Raw genomic sequence first — 18,668 nt, 5'->3', positions numbered from 1 at the left:
ACATTTTTGGATTCCCTGGTCCCATTGGGGCAGCTTAAAACCCTTATGATAAGTGAGTTCACCTAGTTGTGCAATTGTTTTGATTGATTGACTTGAATAACTTGTTTATATGATGTTCTATGTAATGTCCTTGTTATTGTGTCTTGTATCTTGTCGTATTATCTTTTATATGATGTCATTAGGGCACCAAACTTAATGAACACATATTTTAGATGCTTTCAATGACAGCCACAGCTCAATAGGATGGCAGCGTAGCCTAGTGGTTAGAGCGTTGGACTAGTAACTGAAAGGTTGCAAGTTTGAATCCTCGAGCTGACAAGATACAAATCTGTCATTCTGCCCCTGAACAAGGCAGTTAACCCACTGTTCCCTGGTAGGCCATCATTGAAAATAAGAATTTGTTTCTTAACGGACTTGCCTAGTTAAATAATCAGCTTGGCCTATTGCTACACGTCGCCCAAATTGGTGGCTATCCAATATAGGCATAGGCCGTTGTGATATGAAGCAAACACACCTATGTTCTTAAAAAGAAGCTAATCTCTGGTTAAATATTTAGAATTATTATTTAATCATATAATTTTGGCAAAACATCAATTTAGTTTAGTGGAAGCCAGCACCTGAACAGTGCAAACTTTCCTTTCCAATTCGTTAAGAGTTGGATATCATATAATTCATTTTACCGACACAAAAATAACCCAGCTTGTCTATCGTATTTGGTTTTATCGACATTTATACAGTTTACCCGCAAATTTTCTGTTTACCATCAGGTCTGTCATGACATGTATTATCCCACGTACTTTACTCGCATAAAAAGGTTGGATAGAAACCTGGTTATTTTCAATATTTTATTTGGACAGGCAACGAGGTATGGTAGGGAGGACAAGGCCCCCTAAGGCCCGTCCATAATACCAGCCCTTCTTCACTGCGGGGTAGGGATGTCCCAAGGATCCACAATAGCAAGGACCGTGAGATGACTCACAGGAAAAGTAGCTTCTTTCGACTTTAAGCCCGTTTCACCACAGCTGAATTAAGCAATTGTATTATTTTCTTCATTAACAAAATCCTGCTGTTTTGCGGTCAATTGCAGTCATGAGATTGCACATGATTTCTGAGTCAGAAGTGTGTATAAATTGTAATTACTCCGCTACTATGGCCTATTTATTGCCTTACCTCCTCACGCCATTTGCACATTATGTATTTAGACTTTCTTATTTTTTTCTACTATATTATTGACTGTATGTTTGTTTATCCCATGTGTAACTCTGTGTTGTTGTGTGTCGAACTGCTTTGCTTTATTCTTGGCCAGGTCGCAGTTGTAAATGAGAACTTTTTCTCAACTAGCCTACCTGGTTAAATAAAGGTAAAATAAAATTCTTATTAAATTCACTTCATTATCTTTCATTCTATTTATTGTATTATTTCATTATAGACACAATATACTATAGGCATGATTTCCTGTTGGCCTGATATATTATAGGACTGATTTACTTTAGGCAAACTTTAGGCCTGATTGACTTTTAGGTAAACGAAATTATGACTGACTGCATGACAGCATAAAACATCACCGAGAAGAGACGCACCCAACATGATTTGGACTTATATTTTGAAATCCCAGAATGTCGAACTCGGAAGTGAATATTACCCCTCACGCATGCGCGTACTGTCACTCTGGAGGGGGGACATGTGTTTTCATGCACGAAATCATATTTTCTAGCTCGTTTAAAAATACTATTACTGTTAGCTCATGTTTTACTCGTAAGTTTTAACAGTTACCCTATACTGGTTTTATTGTCTCCGGTGACAAGAGTTGGAATAATCTCAACAGAAACACGTGAGAAAGGTTGTTTGTTAGCTAGCTAACTACTGTAGCCTTCTCGTCAGGACAGCATGGGGCCCGTAATAAAACTCATTGCTGGTAGTTACGAGCAGATCGCCTTTGGTTACCGGTTGTCTACGGGTGAACAGGTATGTTGTTTTAGTTTCTCAGATTTTTTATTTTTATACCTGATTCTCCTGTGTGTATATATGACAAACTAAACTGTTTACTTTTGCGTTACCGATTAAAGTTTGTTAGTAGAGTCGGGGAGTAATGTAACGGATGACAACGAAACGAGCTAATCCGTTACATTATCAGCAAAACATAATTGTAATACGATTACAAATACTTTTGAACAAGTAAACGAATACTTCTAGGATTTATTTGAAATGAAGAATGTTCGCGAAAACAATTATTTTGACAACTTAAAAAAAAGGTTTTCTCAAGGACATTCATAAGTATTGGAAAAAGGGGCACACGTTTTATAGTTTGTTCCACCTGAGCGAGTCTGACCATAAGTCACTATGATGACTCCAAATGTGTTTAATGGATCTCAGGGGGGAAAGAGCAGGAGGCTAAAGTCCATGTCTTCCAATGGTGCGACTGCCAATGGCTCAGTTGGTAGAGCATGGTGTGAGAGCATGGTGTGTGCAACGCCAGGGTTGTGGGTTCGATTCCCACGGGGGGCCAGTACAAAAAATGCATGAAATGTAAGTCGTTCTGGATAAGAGCGTCTGCTAAATGACTAAAATGTCAAATGTAATGCTGTCTGGTTAACAAGGATTATCCAGTTTGAGTACAGTTTGGTTGGTAATGTCGACCCGCAGTGGTGTTGCCTACAGGCGAAACGGATATCACTTATTATTGATATCTACAGAGATAATTCATGTGACTCAAACTGCTGCTTACTCTTAATTATTTGCACCTTACGGATTGTGGATGTCTGTTTTTAACTAATGTACATGTGTATTTTTTAACCCAATAATGGTTGAATTTTAAGAAGTTTAAGCTGCCAGTCAATCATTGTTTTTGCGACCAGTGGAGTGAAAGTTGGAGGGAGGTCCTCCCTTTTAACATCCCTGGCGGTGTTGTGCTCCATACGGTCACAAAACAGTCGAATTAAATAAGACTGGGGCTTTTTATTTATTATTTCATTTATTTTATAGTCTAATTCGTGCGGATGGTGTTGGTGTGGCTGTAACCTACCTCACCCTGCTAGCTAACTAGGATGGTGTTGGCTGTAACCTACCCTACCCTGCTAGCTAGCTAGGATGGTGTTGGTGTGGATGTAACCTACCTCACCCTGCTAGATAGCTAGGATGGTGTTGGCTGTAACCTACCCTACCCTGCTAGCTAGCTAGGATGGTGTTGGTGTGACTGTAACCTACCTCACTCTGCTAGCTAGGATGGTGTTGGCTGTAACCTACCCTACCCTGCTAGCTAGCTAGGATGGTGTTGGCTGTAACCTACCTCACCCTGCTAGCTAGCTAGGATGGTGTAGCTGTAACCTACCCCACTCTGCTAGCTAGCTAGGATGGTGTTGGTGTGGCTGTAACCTACCTCACCCTGTTAGCTAGCTAGGATGGTGTTGAGTTGTAACGTTACAAGTCTCATGACTCTTCCAGTAACATTGGGGGAGTGTTGATCTTCAAACAGTTCTTCAGCTTAACCCAAACTCACTGTCATCTGATGGTAATGTTCTTCATCACTCTATTGCCCCTTTGATAAAGTCGTTAGCTACCATCGCTAAACTGCTAATATAATTACCTTCATTGCCTCTATTGATCAAACCTCATTGACAGATGTTTGGAAGCAGGTCTCATGCTGTGTTGTCTATCTGCAGGAGTGGACAGCCACAGCAGACTTCACCCACCATGCCCACACTGCCTCAGTGTCCGCGGTGGCCACCAGCGAGAGGTATATCGCTACAGGAAGCAGAGACGAGACCATCCAGATCTACGACATGAAGAAGAGGGTTGAACATGGAGCTCTGCTGCATCACGACGGTAAGAGACATGACATGAAGAAGAGGGTTGAACATGGAGCTCTGCTGCATCACAACGGTAAGAGATATGACACGAAGAAGAGGGATAGAACATGGAGCTCTGCTGCGTCGGGTGTATTCATTAGTCGAACACTGTATCAAAACGTTTAGCAATGGAAACCATTTACTCCAATAGGGGAAAAACATTTTTGTAAGGGAAAGAGCATAGAAAAATGTTGCTGCATCGTGACGGTAAGTTCTGGAAAACCACTTTTTGGAAATCAGTCTACTGATGTTTAGGTTTTGAGAGCTGCAGAATCTCACATGCTACAGCAACAATCGGGTCCCAATCTGACAATCTTGAAGATAACTCACTAATTTCATCCACAATTCATTTATGACTGCAATGGCTACGTTTTAACTGTCTATTCCTTCGACATGATTAAGTCACTGACATGGTCAACAACATTATTGTGTGGCCCATGGTCTTTAGGCATGGTAAGCTACTAATATCGGTTGAAATATTGTCACCCTAAGTTGTTGTGGCTGCTGTAAGAGGAATTTAGTACCCCTGACCGCCACGTTTCATTGTTTTGATCGTTGTTCAGGTACCATTTCATGTCTGGAGTTCTATGGCACCTCCCACCTGCTGAGTGGAGGACAGGACGGGCTGCTGTGTGTTTGGAGCACCAGGAACTGGGAGTGTCTTAAGTCCATCAGAGCACACAAGTAAGTTGTCACTCTGTCAATAAAGATTAGGGTTGCAACATTCTGGTAACTTCCAAAAGTGCTTAGGGTTTTCCAGAAATCCTGGCTGGAAGATTCCGGATGTCTGCTCATTCCCTTCTGAATCCTGGAATCTTCCAACCGGGATTTCTGGAAAACCTCTGAATTTTGGGAAAGTTACAGGAATTTTGCAGCCCCACTGACAGACACATGATTCACAATATATTGTCAAACTAAGCACGTTTCCATCCACTTATTTTTTAATGTGCGTAAAGTCATGACATATAAAATAAATAATAATCAGAAGTCAAATGATATTTTATTTGTCATATGGGCCGAATACAACAGGTCTGTGTAGACAAGCCCTTAACCAACAGTGCACTTGGTTATTAAATAAACAAAAGTAACACAATAAAATAACGAGGCTATGTGCAGGTGTACAGGTTAGTTGAGGTAATTTGTACATGTAGGTAGGGCTAAAATGACTGCATAGATAATAAATAGCAGAAGTGTAAAAACAAAGGGGGGAATTGTCAATGCAAATAGTCCGCTGGCCATTTGATTAATTATTTAGCAGTCTTATGGCTTGGGGGTAGAAGCTGTTAAGGAGCCTTTTGGACCTAGACTTGACGCTCCGGTACAGTTTGCCTTAGCGGTAGCAGAGGGAACAGTCTCTGACTTGGGTGACTGGAGTCTGACACCGCCTGGTATATAGGTCCTGGATGTTAGGCAGCTTAGCCCCAGCGACGTACTGGGCCTTACGCACTACCCTCTGTAACGCCTTATGGTCAGATGCCGAGCAGTTGCCATACCAGGCGGTGATGCAACCGGTCAGGATGCTCTCGATGGTGCAGCTCTAGAACTTTTTGAACATCTGGGGACCCATGCCAAATCTTTTCAGCCTCCTTAGGGGGAAAAGGTGTTGTCATGGCCTCTTCACGACTTTCTTGGTGTGTTATGACCATGATAGTTTGTTGGTGATGTGGACATCAAGGAACTCGAAACTCTCGACCCGCTCCACTACAGCTCCATCGATGAGAATGGGGGCGTGCTCGGCCCTCCTTTTCCTGTAGTCCACAATCATCTCCTTTGTTTTGATCAGGTTGAGGGGGAGGTTGTTGTCCTGGCACCACACTGCCTGGTCTCTGACCTCCTCCCTATAGGACGTCTCATCGTTGTCGGTGATCAGGCCTACCCACCGTTGTGTCGTCGACAAACTTAATGATGGTGTTGGAGCTGTGCCTGGCCGTGCAGTCGTGGGTGAACAGAGTACAGGAGGGGACTATGCACGCACCCCTGAGGAGCCCCTGTGTTGAGGATCAGCGTGGCAGATGTTGTTGCCTACCCTTACCACCCAGGATGGCCCGTCGGGAAGTAGAGTTGCAGGAGGTGTTTAGTCCCAGTGTCCTTAGCTTAGCGATGAGCTTTATGTGCACTATGGTGTTGAACGCGGAGCTGTAGTCAATGAACAGCATTCTCACGTAGGTGTTCCTTTTTTCCAGGTGCGAAAGGGCAGTGTGGTTTGCGATTGCGTCATCTTTGGATGCGTTGGGGCGGTATGTGAATTGGAATGTGTCTAGGGTTTCCGGGATGATGGTGGTGTTGATGTGAGCCATGACCAGCCTTTCAAAGCACTTCATGGCTACTGATGTGAGTGCTACGGGGCGGTAGTCATTTAGGCAGGTTACTTTAGCTTTCTTGGGCAAAGGGACTGTGGTGGTCTGCTTGAAACATAGGTATTACAGACTCAGTCAGGGAGAGGTTGAAAATGTCAGTGAAGACACTTGCCAGTTGGTCCGCGTATGCTCTGAGTAACGTTCTGGTAATCCGTCCTGTCCCGCGGCCTTGTGAAAGCTGATCTGTTTAAAAGCTACGGAGAGCGTGATCACACAGTCGTCCGGAACAGCTGGTGCTCTCATATATGCTTCAGTGTTGCTTGCCTCGAAGCGAGCATAAAAGGCTTTTACCCCATCTGGTAGGCTGGAAACATGGAGTGTCAATCCAATTTGATAAACGTTGACAGACAATTTTGTTTGTTCGAGTTGGTGGGATCTTTTTTTTTTGTGTATCAGTACAATTTAATTATGTGAAGAATTGCGGTGGAAAAAATATTTTTTTGCGCAATTGTTGATCGAATAACCATCATGTGGAGGTAAATGTGCAGTCAGCCCGTGGTATGTCGTGTGTGGTCCTCCCACTGCGACTTGGAAGAGCGTGAGGCTCAGTGTGAGGCTACAGGGCGGTGAACGACGACGATGGGCTTGATGCTCCTTTCCAGTAAATATAGAGGGTCTTTGTTTGTACACGAGTGACATGATGATCGGTGTTTAGCCGCCAGGTAATCTTATCCATCTCATCATATAACCTAACCAGTGCCGTGTCAAATTAATCAGCAAATTGTTGTCTAGAGAGCATGCGTGAAAACCACATTGGCCAAGTTTGCCATTTATCAAAACTGTTTGTGGAAAATGCAATGGAAATATATTAAACTCATGTTTTTTTAGTTGGTACATGAAAATTATTTCTGAGCTTTTTTTTTATGTGCACCAAGTCAGTCTGATGGAAACGCTCACTAACAGGGATGTAAAAAAAAAAAAGTGTATAAAATTTGAGAGAAATAAGCTTTTTGTGCTTATGGAACATTTCTGGGATATTTAATTTCATCATGAAACATGGAACCAACACTTTACATGTTGCGTTTATATTCTAGTTCAGTGTATTTATAATGCAGACACTATTGCATGAAAATTGGATGGAAACCTAATGACTAACAGGATTTACACGTTGATCCATTATGGTCTCCAACTCCAGGGTCATGGTAAGCTTAGGGAATGGTGCAGATCTTTGTTCCACCCCAGCACTAACGTACATGTTGTATTTCTTCTCCTCAAGAGGTCAAGTTACGTCACTGTCCGTCCATCCCTCAGGGAAACTGGCCCTGACTGTCGGCACAGACAAGACACTCAGGTTTGCTTTCTGTTTTGAGGACATTTTGGTTCTTGTTGTAGGTGTTTTGGAACATTCTCTAGGAACTAAAGTTGACAGTTTTTTGTTTTGTTGTTGCAGGACGTGGAATCTAATCGATGGAAGATCGGCTTTCATCAAAAACATAAAACAGAGTAAGACATCGCTCCATCTGACCTTTACACATGCTTCAGTATTTGACACATTTTTGTATTTGTAAAATAATCATGGCTATTTTTTTAAATCTCTAACTCTCTCTCTCCTAGATGCGGTGATAGTGAAGTGGTCTCCTGAGGGGGATAAGTATGTGGTAGTGGTCAGCGACAAGGTGGACGTTTATAACCTGGAAACAGCGACTCTGACATCAACCATCATCAACCCCAAGAGGATTTCATCCATCAAGTTCCTCACTGTGAGTTCTGGGCTCTTATCGAGAAGGCTAGGGTTCTGGGCTCTTATCGAGAAGGCTGGGGTTCTGGGCTCTTATCGAGAAGGCTGGGGTTCTGGGCTCTTATCGAGAAGGCTGGGGTTCTGGGCTCTTATCGAGAAGGCTGGGGTTCTGGGCTCTTATCGAGAAGGCTGGGGTTCTGGGCTCTTATCGAGAAGGCTGGGGTTCTGGGCTCTTACTCGAGAAGGCTGGGGTTCTGGGCTCTTATCGAGAAGGCTGGGGTTCTGGGCTCTTATCGAGAAGGCTGGGGTTCTGGGCTCTTATCGAGAAGGCTGGGGTTCTGGGCTCTTATCGAGAAGGCTGGGGTTCTGGGCTCTTATCGAGAAGGCTGGGGTTCTGGGCTCTTATCGAGAAGGCTGGGGTTCTGGGCTCTTATCGAGAAGGCTGGGGTTCTGGGCTCTTATCGAGAAGGCTGGGGTTCTGGGCTCTTATCGAGAAGGCTGGGGTTCTGGGCTCTTACCGAGAAGGCTGGGGTTCTGGGGTCTAACCGAGAAGGCTGGGGTTCTGGGGGTCTAACCGAGAAGGCTGGGGTTCTGGGGGTCTAACCGAGAAGGCTGGGGTTCTGGGGGTCTAACCGAGAAGGCTGGGGTTCTGGGGGTCTAACCGAGAAGGCTGGGGTTCTGGGGGTCTAACCGAGAAGGCTGGGGTTCTGGGGGTCTAACCGAGAAGGCTGGGGTTCTGGGGCTCTTACCGAGAAGGCTGGGGTTCTGGGGCTCTTACCGAGAAGGCTGGGGTTCTGGGGCTCTTACCGAGAAGGCTGGGGTTCTGGGGCTCTAACCGAGAAGGCTGGGGCTCTAACCGAGAAGGCTGGGGTTCTGGGGCTTTTGTTAAGGATAATGTAACATCACTAAAGTTTTACATTTAGTTCAGGATTATCAACACAATGGTGAGCAATATTAAGAGTAATGCTTAATACACATGCTATATTTGTGACAGTCAAGATGCAGGTTAATGGTGGTCACTTGATTTGATACACACTACACTACACTCTAGGTAAATGCACAGTAGAACACACATACACGCAGAACAGTAAAGAAAACGGATGGATGAATGAGATTTGAGAAGGGAAGCCACTTGCAAGTAGCTGTTTTAAATTTATTATCCCTCTGTATGGAGTGACTGGTTTGTTTGTCTCATCAGAATTACATCCTGGCCGTAGCCGGGGACGACGAGACAGTCAGGCTGTGTGACGTCAACACTCAGAAGGTGCTCTGTGAGTTTGAGGCTCATGAAACCAGGTATGTAGAATTAATATCTATAGTTTCGCTCCTTCCCTCCTGTAATCATTTTATGTACACTAATTGTATGATTTAATAGAGTTCTTGGATGTTTTCTTGGCATTTTTGTGAAAAGTTGTGAAGAATATTGTCTTTACCTCCTGGCAGGGTGAAATCAGTGGACAGTTTCACCATGGATGACTTCTGTGTTCTGGTGACGGCATCAAACGATGGCTTCATCAAAATGTGGAAACTTAACCTTGAGGTATGTACCACCTGTCTACCTGTTCTCTGCTTTCGTTCACTGTGGCCCTCAATGGCCTGTAGGTGGAATTTGTATTTTATTTAGGCAGGGGTGTCCTATTGAGACCAAGGGGTCTTCCACGAGAGCCCTGCATGACAAGACCAAGCATTTACACACCATCTCTGTAGGACTAGACCAAGCATTTATACACCGTCTCTGGTAGGACTAGACCAAGCATTTATACACCGTCTCTGGTAGGACTAGACCAAGCATTTATACACCGTCTCTGGTAGGACTAGACCAAGCATTTATACACCGTCTCTGGTAGGACTAGACCAAGCATTTATACACCGTCTCTGTAGGACTAGACCAAGCATTTACACACCGTCTCTGGTAGGACGAGACCAAGCATTTACACACCGTCTCTGGTAGGACGAGACCAAGCATTTACACACCGTCTCTGGTAGGACGAGACCAAGCATTTATACACCGTCTCTGGTAGGACGAGACCAAGCATTTATACACCGTCTCTGGTAGGACGAGACCAAGCATTTATACACCGTCTCTGGTAGGACGAGATCAAGCATTTATACACCGTCTCTGGTAGGACTAGACCAAGCATTTATACACCGTCTCTGGTAGGACGAGACCAAGCTTTTACACACCGTCTCTGTTGGACGAGACCAAGCATTTACACACCGTCTCTGGTAGGACGAGACCAAGCATTTACACACCGTCTCTGGTAGAACGAGACCAAGCATTTACACACCGTCTCTGGTAGGACTAGACCAAGCATTTACACACCGTCTCTGGTAGGACTAGACCAAGCATTTACACACCGTCTCTGGTAGGACTAGACCAAGCATTTACACACCGTCTCTGGTAGGACTAGACCAAGCATTTATACACCGTCTCTGGTAGGACTAGACCAAGCATTTATACACCGTCTCTGGTAGGACTAGACCAAGCATTTACACACCGTCTCTGTAGGACTAGACCAAGCATTTACACACCGTCTCTGGTAGGACTAGACCAAGCATTTACACACCGTCTCTGGTAGGACGAGACCAAGCATTTACACACCGTCTCTGGTAGGACGAGACCAAGCATTTATACACCGTCTCTGGTAGGACGAGACCAAGCATTTATACACCGTCTCTGGTAGGACGAGACCAAGCATTTATACACCGTCTCTGGTAGGACTAGACCAAGCATTTATACACCGTCTCTGGTAGGACTAGACCAAGCATTTACACACCGTCTCTGTTGGACGAGACCAAGCATTTACACACCGTCTCTGGTAGGACTAGAAAGGGGGTTTCCAGGGTTGAAGAACAGTAACGTTGCTCTAATGACGACGTCATTGTATTATTCATCAGTGACGTCATCTATATTCATTGTTGTCTGTGTCGCCGCTAGTCTTAAGTAACCGTGACGATTCCAAGAGTTGAGCACGATGGCACTAATACTGTGTATGTGATCCAGTGGTTGTCTGTTGTGTTCCAGTCCTTGGAGCCTCCGGTCCTCCTGGGGAAGGTGAATACAACAGCTAGGTTAACCTGTCTGGCCGTGTGGAAGCCCACCACTCTACAGGAGCCTCTCCCGGAGGTCAAAACGGAACCTACCACCTCTCACGGTATTGGACTGTCTACATTTACATTTACGTCATTTAGCAGACGCTCTTATCCAGAGCGACTTACAAATTGGTGCATTCACCTTATGATATCCAGTGGAACAACCACTTTACAATAGTGCATCTAAATCTTTTAAGGGGGGGGGGGGGGTAGAAGGATTACTTTATCCTATCCTAGGTATTCCTTAAAGAGGTGGGGTTTCAGGTGTCTCCGGAAGGTGGTGATTGACTCCGCTGTCCTAGCGTCGTGAGGGAGCTTGTTCCACCATTGGGGTGCCAGAGCAGCGAACAGTTTTGACTGGGCTGAGCGGGAACTGTGCTTCCTCAGAGGTAGGGAGGCGAGCAGGCCAGAGGTGGATGAACGCAGTGCCCTTGTTTGGGTGTAGGGCCTGATCAGAGCCTGAAGGTATGGAGGTGCCGTTCCCTTCACAGCTCCGTAGGCAATCACCATGGTCTTGTAGCGGATGCGAGCTTCAACTGGAAGCCAGTGGAGGAGCGGGGTGACGTGAGAGAACTTGGGAAGGTTGAACACCAGACGGGCTGCGGCGTTCTGGATGAGTTGTAGGGGTTTAATGGCACAGGCAGGGAGCCCAGCCAACAGCGAGTTGCAGTAATCCAGATGGGAGATGACAAGTGCCTGGATTAGGACCTGCGCCGCTTCCTGTGTGAGGCAGGGTCAAACTCTGCGAATGTTGTGGAGCATTAACCTACAGGATAGGGTCACCGCCTTGATGTTAGTGGAGAACGACAGGGTGTTGTCCAGGATCACGCCAAGGTTCTTAGCACTCTGGGAGGAGGACACAAGGGAGTTGTCAACCGTGATGGCGAGATCATGGAACGGGCAGTCCTTCCCCGGGAGGAAGAGCAGCTCCGTCTTGCCGAGGTTCAGCTTGACCTGGTGATCCGTCATCCACACTGATATGTCTGACAGACATGCAGAGATGCGATTCGCCTCCTGGTTATCAGAAGGGGGAAAGGAGAAGATTAATTGTGTGTCGTCTGCATAGCAATGATAGGAGAGACCATGTGAGGATATGACGGAGCCCAGTGACTTGGTGTATAGCGAGAATAGGAGAGGGAGCCCTGGGGGACACCAGTGGTGAGAGCGCATGGTGCGGAGACAGATTCTCGCCACGCCACCTGGTAGGAGCGACCTGTCAGGTAGGACGCAATCCAAGCGTGGGCCGCGCCGGAGATGCCCAACTCGGAGAGGGTGGAGAGGAGGATCTGATGGTTCACAGTATCAAAGGCAGCAGATAGGTCTAGAAGGATGAGAGCAGAGGAGAGAGAGTTAGCTTTAGCAGTGCGGAGAGCCTCCGTGACACAGTGAAGAGCAGTCTCAGTTGAATGCCCAGTCTTGAAACCTGACTGATTAGGATCAAGAAGGTCACTCTGAGAGAGAGATAGCAGGAGAGCTGGCCAAGGACGGCACGTTCAAGAGTCTTGGAGAGAAAAGAAAGAAGGGATACTGGTCTGTAGTTGTTGACATCGGAGGGATCGAGTGTAGGTTTTTTCAGAAGGGGTGCAACTCTCGCTCTCTTGAAGACGGAAGGGACGTTGCCAGAGCGGTCAAGGATGAGTTGATGAGCGAGGTGAGGAAGGGGAGAAGGTCTCCGGAAATGGTCTGGAGAAGAGAGGAGGGGATAGGGTCAAGTGGGCAGGTTGTTGGGCGACCGGCCGTCACAAGACGTGAGATTTCATCTGGAGAGAGAGGGGAGAAAGTGGTCAAAGCACAGGGTAGGGCAGTGTGAGTAGGACCAGCGGTGTCGTTTGACTTAGCAAACGAGGATCGGATATCGTCAACCTTCTTTTCAAAATGGTTGACGAAGTAATCCGCAGAGAGGGGGAGGAGGATTCAGGAGGGAGGAGAAGGTAGCAAAGAGCTTCCTAGGGTTAGAGGCAGATGCTTGGAGTTTAGAGTGGTAGAAAGTGGCTTTAGCAGCAGAGACAGAAGAGGAAAATGTAGAGAGGAGGGAGTGAAAGGATGCCAGGTCCGCAGGGAGGCGAGATTTCCGCTCGGCTGCCCGGAGCCCTGTTCTGTGAGCTCGTAGTGAGTCGTCGAGCCACGGAGCAGGAGGGGAGGACCGAGCCGGCCTGGAGGATAGGGGACAGAGAAAATCAAAGGAGGAGAGGAGGGTTGAGGAGGCAGAATCAGGAGATAGGTTGGAGAAGGTTTGAGCAGAGGGAAGAGATGATAGGATGGAAGAGGAGAGAGTAGCGGGAGAGAGAGAGCGAAGGTTGGGACGGCGCAATACCATCCGAGTAGGGGCAGAGTGAGAAGTGTTGGATGAGAGCAAGAGGGAAAAGGATACAAGGTGGTGGTCGGAGATTTGGAGGGGAGTTGCAATGAGATTAGTGGAAGAACAGCATCTAGTAAAGATGAGGTCAAGTGTATTGCCTGCCTTGTGAGTAGGGGGGGAAGGTGAGAGGGTGAGGTCAAAAGAGGAGAGGAGTGGAAAGAAGGAGGCAGAGAGGAATGAGTCAAAGGTAGTCGTGGGGAGGTTAAAGTCACCCAGAACTGTGAGAGGTGAGCCATCCTCAGGAAAGGAACTTATCAAGGCGTCAAGCTCATTGATGAACTCTCCAAGGGAACCTGGAGGGCGATAAATGATAAGGATGTTAAGCTTGAAAGGGCTGGTAACTGTGACAGCATGGAATTCTAATGAGGAGATAGACAGATGGGTCAGGGGAGAAAGAATGTCCACTTGGGAGAGATGAGGATTCCAGTGCCACCACCCCGCTGGCTCGATGCTCTAGGGGTATGCTAATATGTCTAATTGAAGTTGGTGGTTGATCATTGCTTCACAGCTATTTTCAAGTCTTGCCATAGATTTATAAGCCAATTTATGTCAAAACTGTCACTCAGGAACATTCAGTGTCGTCTTGGTAAGCAACTCCAATGTACACCGTGTACAAAACCGTAGGAACACCTCTTTCCATAACGTGGGCTGCGACTCAAACTCATAAGACTCGTTCACTTACCCTCGCCTTATGCCCTTAGGGAATCCCCGTCGCCATCTTGGAAGGCGGTCCAAATGATTAGCCAAGCAAGGGAAGTTAGCAACGTAAGGACCTCAGCCCTCGTTTTTAGTCGAGTTTGCGAGTGTACAATTATGTTCAGTCCCGGGCCTGAAACTCCCCATAATTCAATTCGCAACGATTGTATATCCGCTAAGAAAAGTACGCCAAAACTTAAAAACATAATCAATGGAGAAGTCAACATACAAGTGTAAGTAAAAACTAATGTAAATAAGTAAGAAATGGTGCTACTAATGCACATGACGGTACAAACGCGTCTCGTAAAAGTCATGTTATTGTTTGGTTAGCTTTTGGAAATTGTGGAAATAAAACATTTTTCCTTCAGGAGTTCCAGCTAGTCAGGCTAATTAATTTACATCAGGCTGTGATTGGGAGTCCCATTAGGGCGGCGCACAATTGGCCCAGCGTCGTCTGGGTTTGCCCGGGGTAGGAAGTCATTGTAAATAAGAATTTGTTCTTAACCTCTTATGGCTAGGGGGCAGTATTTTCACAGCTGGATAAAAAAACGTACCCGATTTAATCTGGTTACTAATCCTACCCAGTAACTAGAATATGCATATACTTATTATATATGGATAGAAAACACCCTAAATTTTCTAAAACTGTTTGAATGGTGTCTGTGAGTATAACAGAACTCAAATGGCAGGTCAAAACCTGAGAGATTCCTTTACAGGAAGTGGCCTGTCTGACCATTTGTTGAACTTCTTTTCCATCTCTATCATTTACTAAGGATCTCTGCTCTAACGTGACACTTCCCACTTCGTCCATAGGCGCTCAGAGCCCGGGAAAAACCTGAATGTCGTCATCTCAGCCCCAGGCTGAAACACATTATCGCCTTTCTCAAGTGGCCGATCAAGGGACTCTGGGCTTAGGCGCGTGACCTGGCTGCCCCCGTCTTTGTGATTTTTTTTCCCCCTCTGTTTGCCGAAAAGTTGATTCCCGGTCGGAATATTATCGCTTTTCTACGAGGAAAATGGCATAAAAATTGATTTTAAACAGCGGTTGACATGCTTCGAAGTACGGTAATGGAATATTTAGAATTTTTTTATCACGAATTACGCCATGCGCGCGACCCTTCTTTACCATTTCGGATAGTGTCTGGAACGCACGAACAAAACGCCGCTATTCGGATATAACGATGGATTATTTTGGACCAAACCAACATTTGTTATTGAAGTAGCAGTCCTGGGAGTGCATTCTGACGAAGACAACAAAGGTAATGAAACTTTTGTAATAGTAAATCGGAGTTTGATCAGGGCTAAACTTGGTCGGTGTCTAAATGGCTAGCCGTGATGGCTGGGCTATCTACTGAGAATATTGCAAAATGTGCTTTCACCGAAAAGCTATTTTAAAATCGGACATATCGAGTGCATAGAGGAGTTCTGTATCTATAATTCTTAAAATAATTGTTATGTTTTTTGTGAATGTTTATCGTGAGTAATTTAGTAAATTCACCGGATGTTTGCGGGGGGTATGCTAGTTCTGAACGTCACATGCTAATGTAAAAAGCTGGTTTTTGAGATAAATATGAACTTGATTGAACAAAACATGCATGCATTGTATAACATAATGTCCTAGGGTTGTCATCTGATGAAGATCATCAAAGGTTAGTGCTGCATTTAGCTGTGGTTTTGTTTTTTGTGACATTATATGCTAGCTTGAAAAATGGGTGTCTGATTATTTCTGGCTTGGTACTCTGCTGACATAATCTAATGTTTTGCTTTCGCTGTAAAGCCTTTTTGAAATCGGACAGTGTGGTTAGATAAAGGAGAGTCTTGTCTTTAAAATGCTGTGAAATAGTCATATGTTTGAAAAATTGAAGTTTTTGTATTTTTGAGGAATTTGTAATTCGCGCCACGCCTATCATTGGATATTGGAGCAGGTGTTCCGTTAGCGGAACGTCTAGATGTAAGAGGTTAACTGACTTGCCTAGTTAAATAAAATAACAACGTATGTGACTAAAGCAGATTTTTACTCCTGAACTTATTTAGGCGTGCCATAACAAAGGGGTTGAATAATTATTGATTCAAGACATTTAAGCTTTTCATTTTTTATTAATTTGTAAAAATGTCTGAACATAATTCCACTTTGACGTGTGGTATTGTGTGAAAGCCAGTAGCACAAAATCTTAATTTTATTAATTTTAGTCCATTCGTGTGAATACTTTCTGGGGGCACTGTACACCATATACATAATTTACACACAGAGGGGCGGGGTCCAGCTCAGGGGCGGGGTCCAGCTCAGGGGCGGGGTCCAGCTCATGATCTCCATCAGCAGCACATTTTAATTTAGAATGAAAATAAATGTGTTAATCCCACCGACTCATTTCAAACTAAAAAGTATCGGAGCCCATGTGTCTAGATACGCATTGGATCGTCTTGAAAGAGAAAGATGCACACCCCATAGAACCCAGACTACTGGGTGGAGGAGCCCTGCTAGCCTTAATATGGCTTGGTCCTACTGGGTGGAGGAGCCCTGCTAGCCTTAATATGGCTTGATTCTACTGGGTGGAGGAGCCCTGTTAGCCTTAATATGGCTTGATTCTACTGGGTGGAGGAGCCCTGTTAGCCTTAATATGGCTTGATTCTACTGGGTTGAGGAGCCCTGCTAGCCTTAATATGGCTTGATTCTACTGGGTGGAGGAGCCCTGCTAGCCTTAATATGGCTTGATTCTACTGGGTGGAGGAGCCCTGTTAGCCTTAATATGGCTTGATTCTACTGGGTGGAGGAGCCCTGTTAGCCTTAATATGGCTTGGTCCTACTACCAATTTTGAATGATTTATTGGTTCTTGTGACATATATGTTTGTCTTGTATGGCATTTGTGTGAATGTTGCTGCATGACTTGCCACAACTAAAGTTATTCTGTTTTCTATTCTATTACAATGTGTTGGACTAGATCTAATATGTGGAATAGCTGGATGTACAAGAGTTTTAGGAAACTCAAATACTATAGAAACCCTTAACATTAAGGTCTCTCTTTTTTATAGAAACTGATGTACAAAAAAATATTTTCGTGCTTTTAAATGCATTTTTTAAAATGTATTTATTATTTTTTTTTACAATATAGCATGATAATATCATGTGTTTGTTTTCCTTCATCCCCAACAGACGCCAAGGATGTACTGGAGCTTGAGAGGAAGAGGAAGAGGGTCAGGATCTCGACTGTGGAAGTGGTCCAAGAGGAAGATGCTTCACCCAAGAAGAAAAAAGATGGTGGGGAAAAAAAGCTGAAAACTTAATAAAAAAAATGTATTTTCAACCTGGTGTCAGGTCATTTTGTATTATTCTATATGTAAATCTGAGATGCACCATTTAGTATGATATGTTACGTTTCGTATGTATTAATTTGTGGATGTCTATCACCCATTTTGTGTATGTTACGAGTTACACTTTTTATTATATGTTATGAATTTGCTAAATATACGCTATGTTACATTCTAGCTAGGTGGCTAACGTTAGCTAGTCTAGGGGTTAGGGTTAAGTTTAGGAGTTAGGTTAAAGGGTTAGGGCAAAATGTAGCTGAAAGGGTTAGGGTTAGCTAACATGCTAAATAGCTAGGAAGTAGTTGCTAAAGTTGTCTAGGATGAGATTGACTCACAACCTTTGGGTTACTAGATGTTTGCGTTATATGCCCAGCCATTTACCTTGATCAACCACCCTACTTTTGTTTTTTGCCTTAAGTAACGATCCGTCTTATGTAACCATACCAAAACGTAACATATAATACTAACTTGAGTGTCCCGGATTTACATTTACTATGTTACGTCTAGTCTGAGACCAGGCTGGTATTTTTGGTGTAGAGATTTTGTATATAATGTGGTCTTATAGATCTATGTGACAATGACATTTGGCCACTAGGAGGTGGTGACAGACCTTTATAAACAGCTTGTATGTCCTCGTACTGTCGTTGTCGCATTATCTATGCATATTATCAAACTGATGATGACAATGGACTCCTATCAAAACATAACAATGAAAATTAGTTATAATACAAAGTGAAAATAGGTGAGTGGATGGGAGTTGGATTGTCCGATAGATTGTCTAAGAACACGAGGGAGAGAGTGCATTGTCTTTTGGGCCTTTATTTTTACTGAACAAAAATAAATGCAACATGCAACAATTTCTAAGATATTACTGAGTTACAGTTCATTAAAGGAAATCAGTCAATTGAAATCAATTCATTAGGTCCTAATCTATGGATTTCACATGACTGGGAATATAGATGTACTTCTGTTGGTCACACACATATTTTATAAGTAGGGGTGTGGATCAGAAAACCAGTCCGTATCTGGTGTGTCCACCATTTGCCTCATGCAGCAAGACATATCTTCACATAGAGTTGATCAGGCTGCTGATTGTGGCCTGTGGAATGTTGTCCCACTCCACTTCAATGGCTGCGCGAAGTTGGTGGGAACAGGAACACGCTGTCCTACATGTTGATCCAGAGCATCCCAAACATGCTCAATGAGTGGTATGTCTGGTGAGTATGCAGGCCATGGAAGAACTGGGACATTTTCAGCTTCCAGGAATTGTGTACAGATCCTTGAGACATGGGGCTGTGCATTATCATGCTGAAACATGAGGTGATGGAGGCGG

At 44.6% G+C, this 18,668-nt stretch overlaps 1 protein-coding gene across 1 annotated transcript; it reads left to right on the top strand.

The window, feature by feature from the left end:
- Window positions 1-1,665: 1,665 nt before the first annotated feature.
- pak1ip1 (PAK1 interacting protein 1) lies at window positions 1,666-17,329 on the top strand. Its single transcript, NM_001146507.2, is given in 10 exon segments — window positions 1,666-1,965; window positions 3,660-3,822; window positions 4,409-4,529; window positions 7,419-7,493; window positions 7,593-7,645; window positions 7,757-7,902; window positions 9,079-9,176; window positions 9,324-9,420; window positions 10,906-11,035; window positions 17,181-17,329. Coding segments are annotated over 10 exon segments (1,092 nt in total). The 5' UTR covers window positions 1,666-1,887; the 3' UTR covers window positions 17,312-17,329.
- The last annotated feature ends 1,339 nt before the right edge of the window (window positions 17,330-18,668 follow it).

Source organism: Salmo salar, chromosome ssa14 (assembly GCF_905237065.1).
Source record: "Salmo salar chromosome ssa14, Ssal_v3.1, whole genome shotgun sequence".
Classification (NCBI taxonomy): Eukaryota; Metazoa; Chordata; class Actinopteri; order Salmoniformes; family Salmonidae; genus Salmo; species Salmo salar.
Note: the sequence above shows the minus strand (reverse complement) of the source record. Positions and strands in the feature narration are given on the sequence as shown.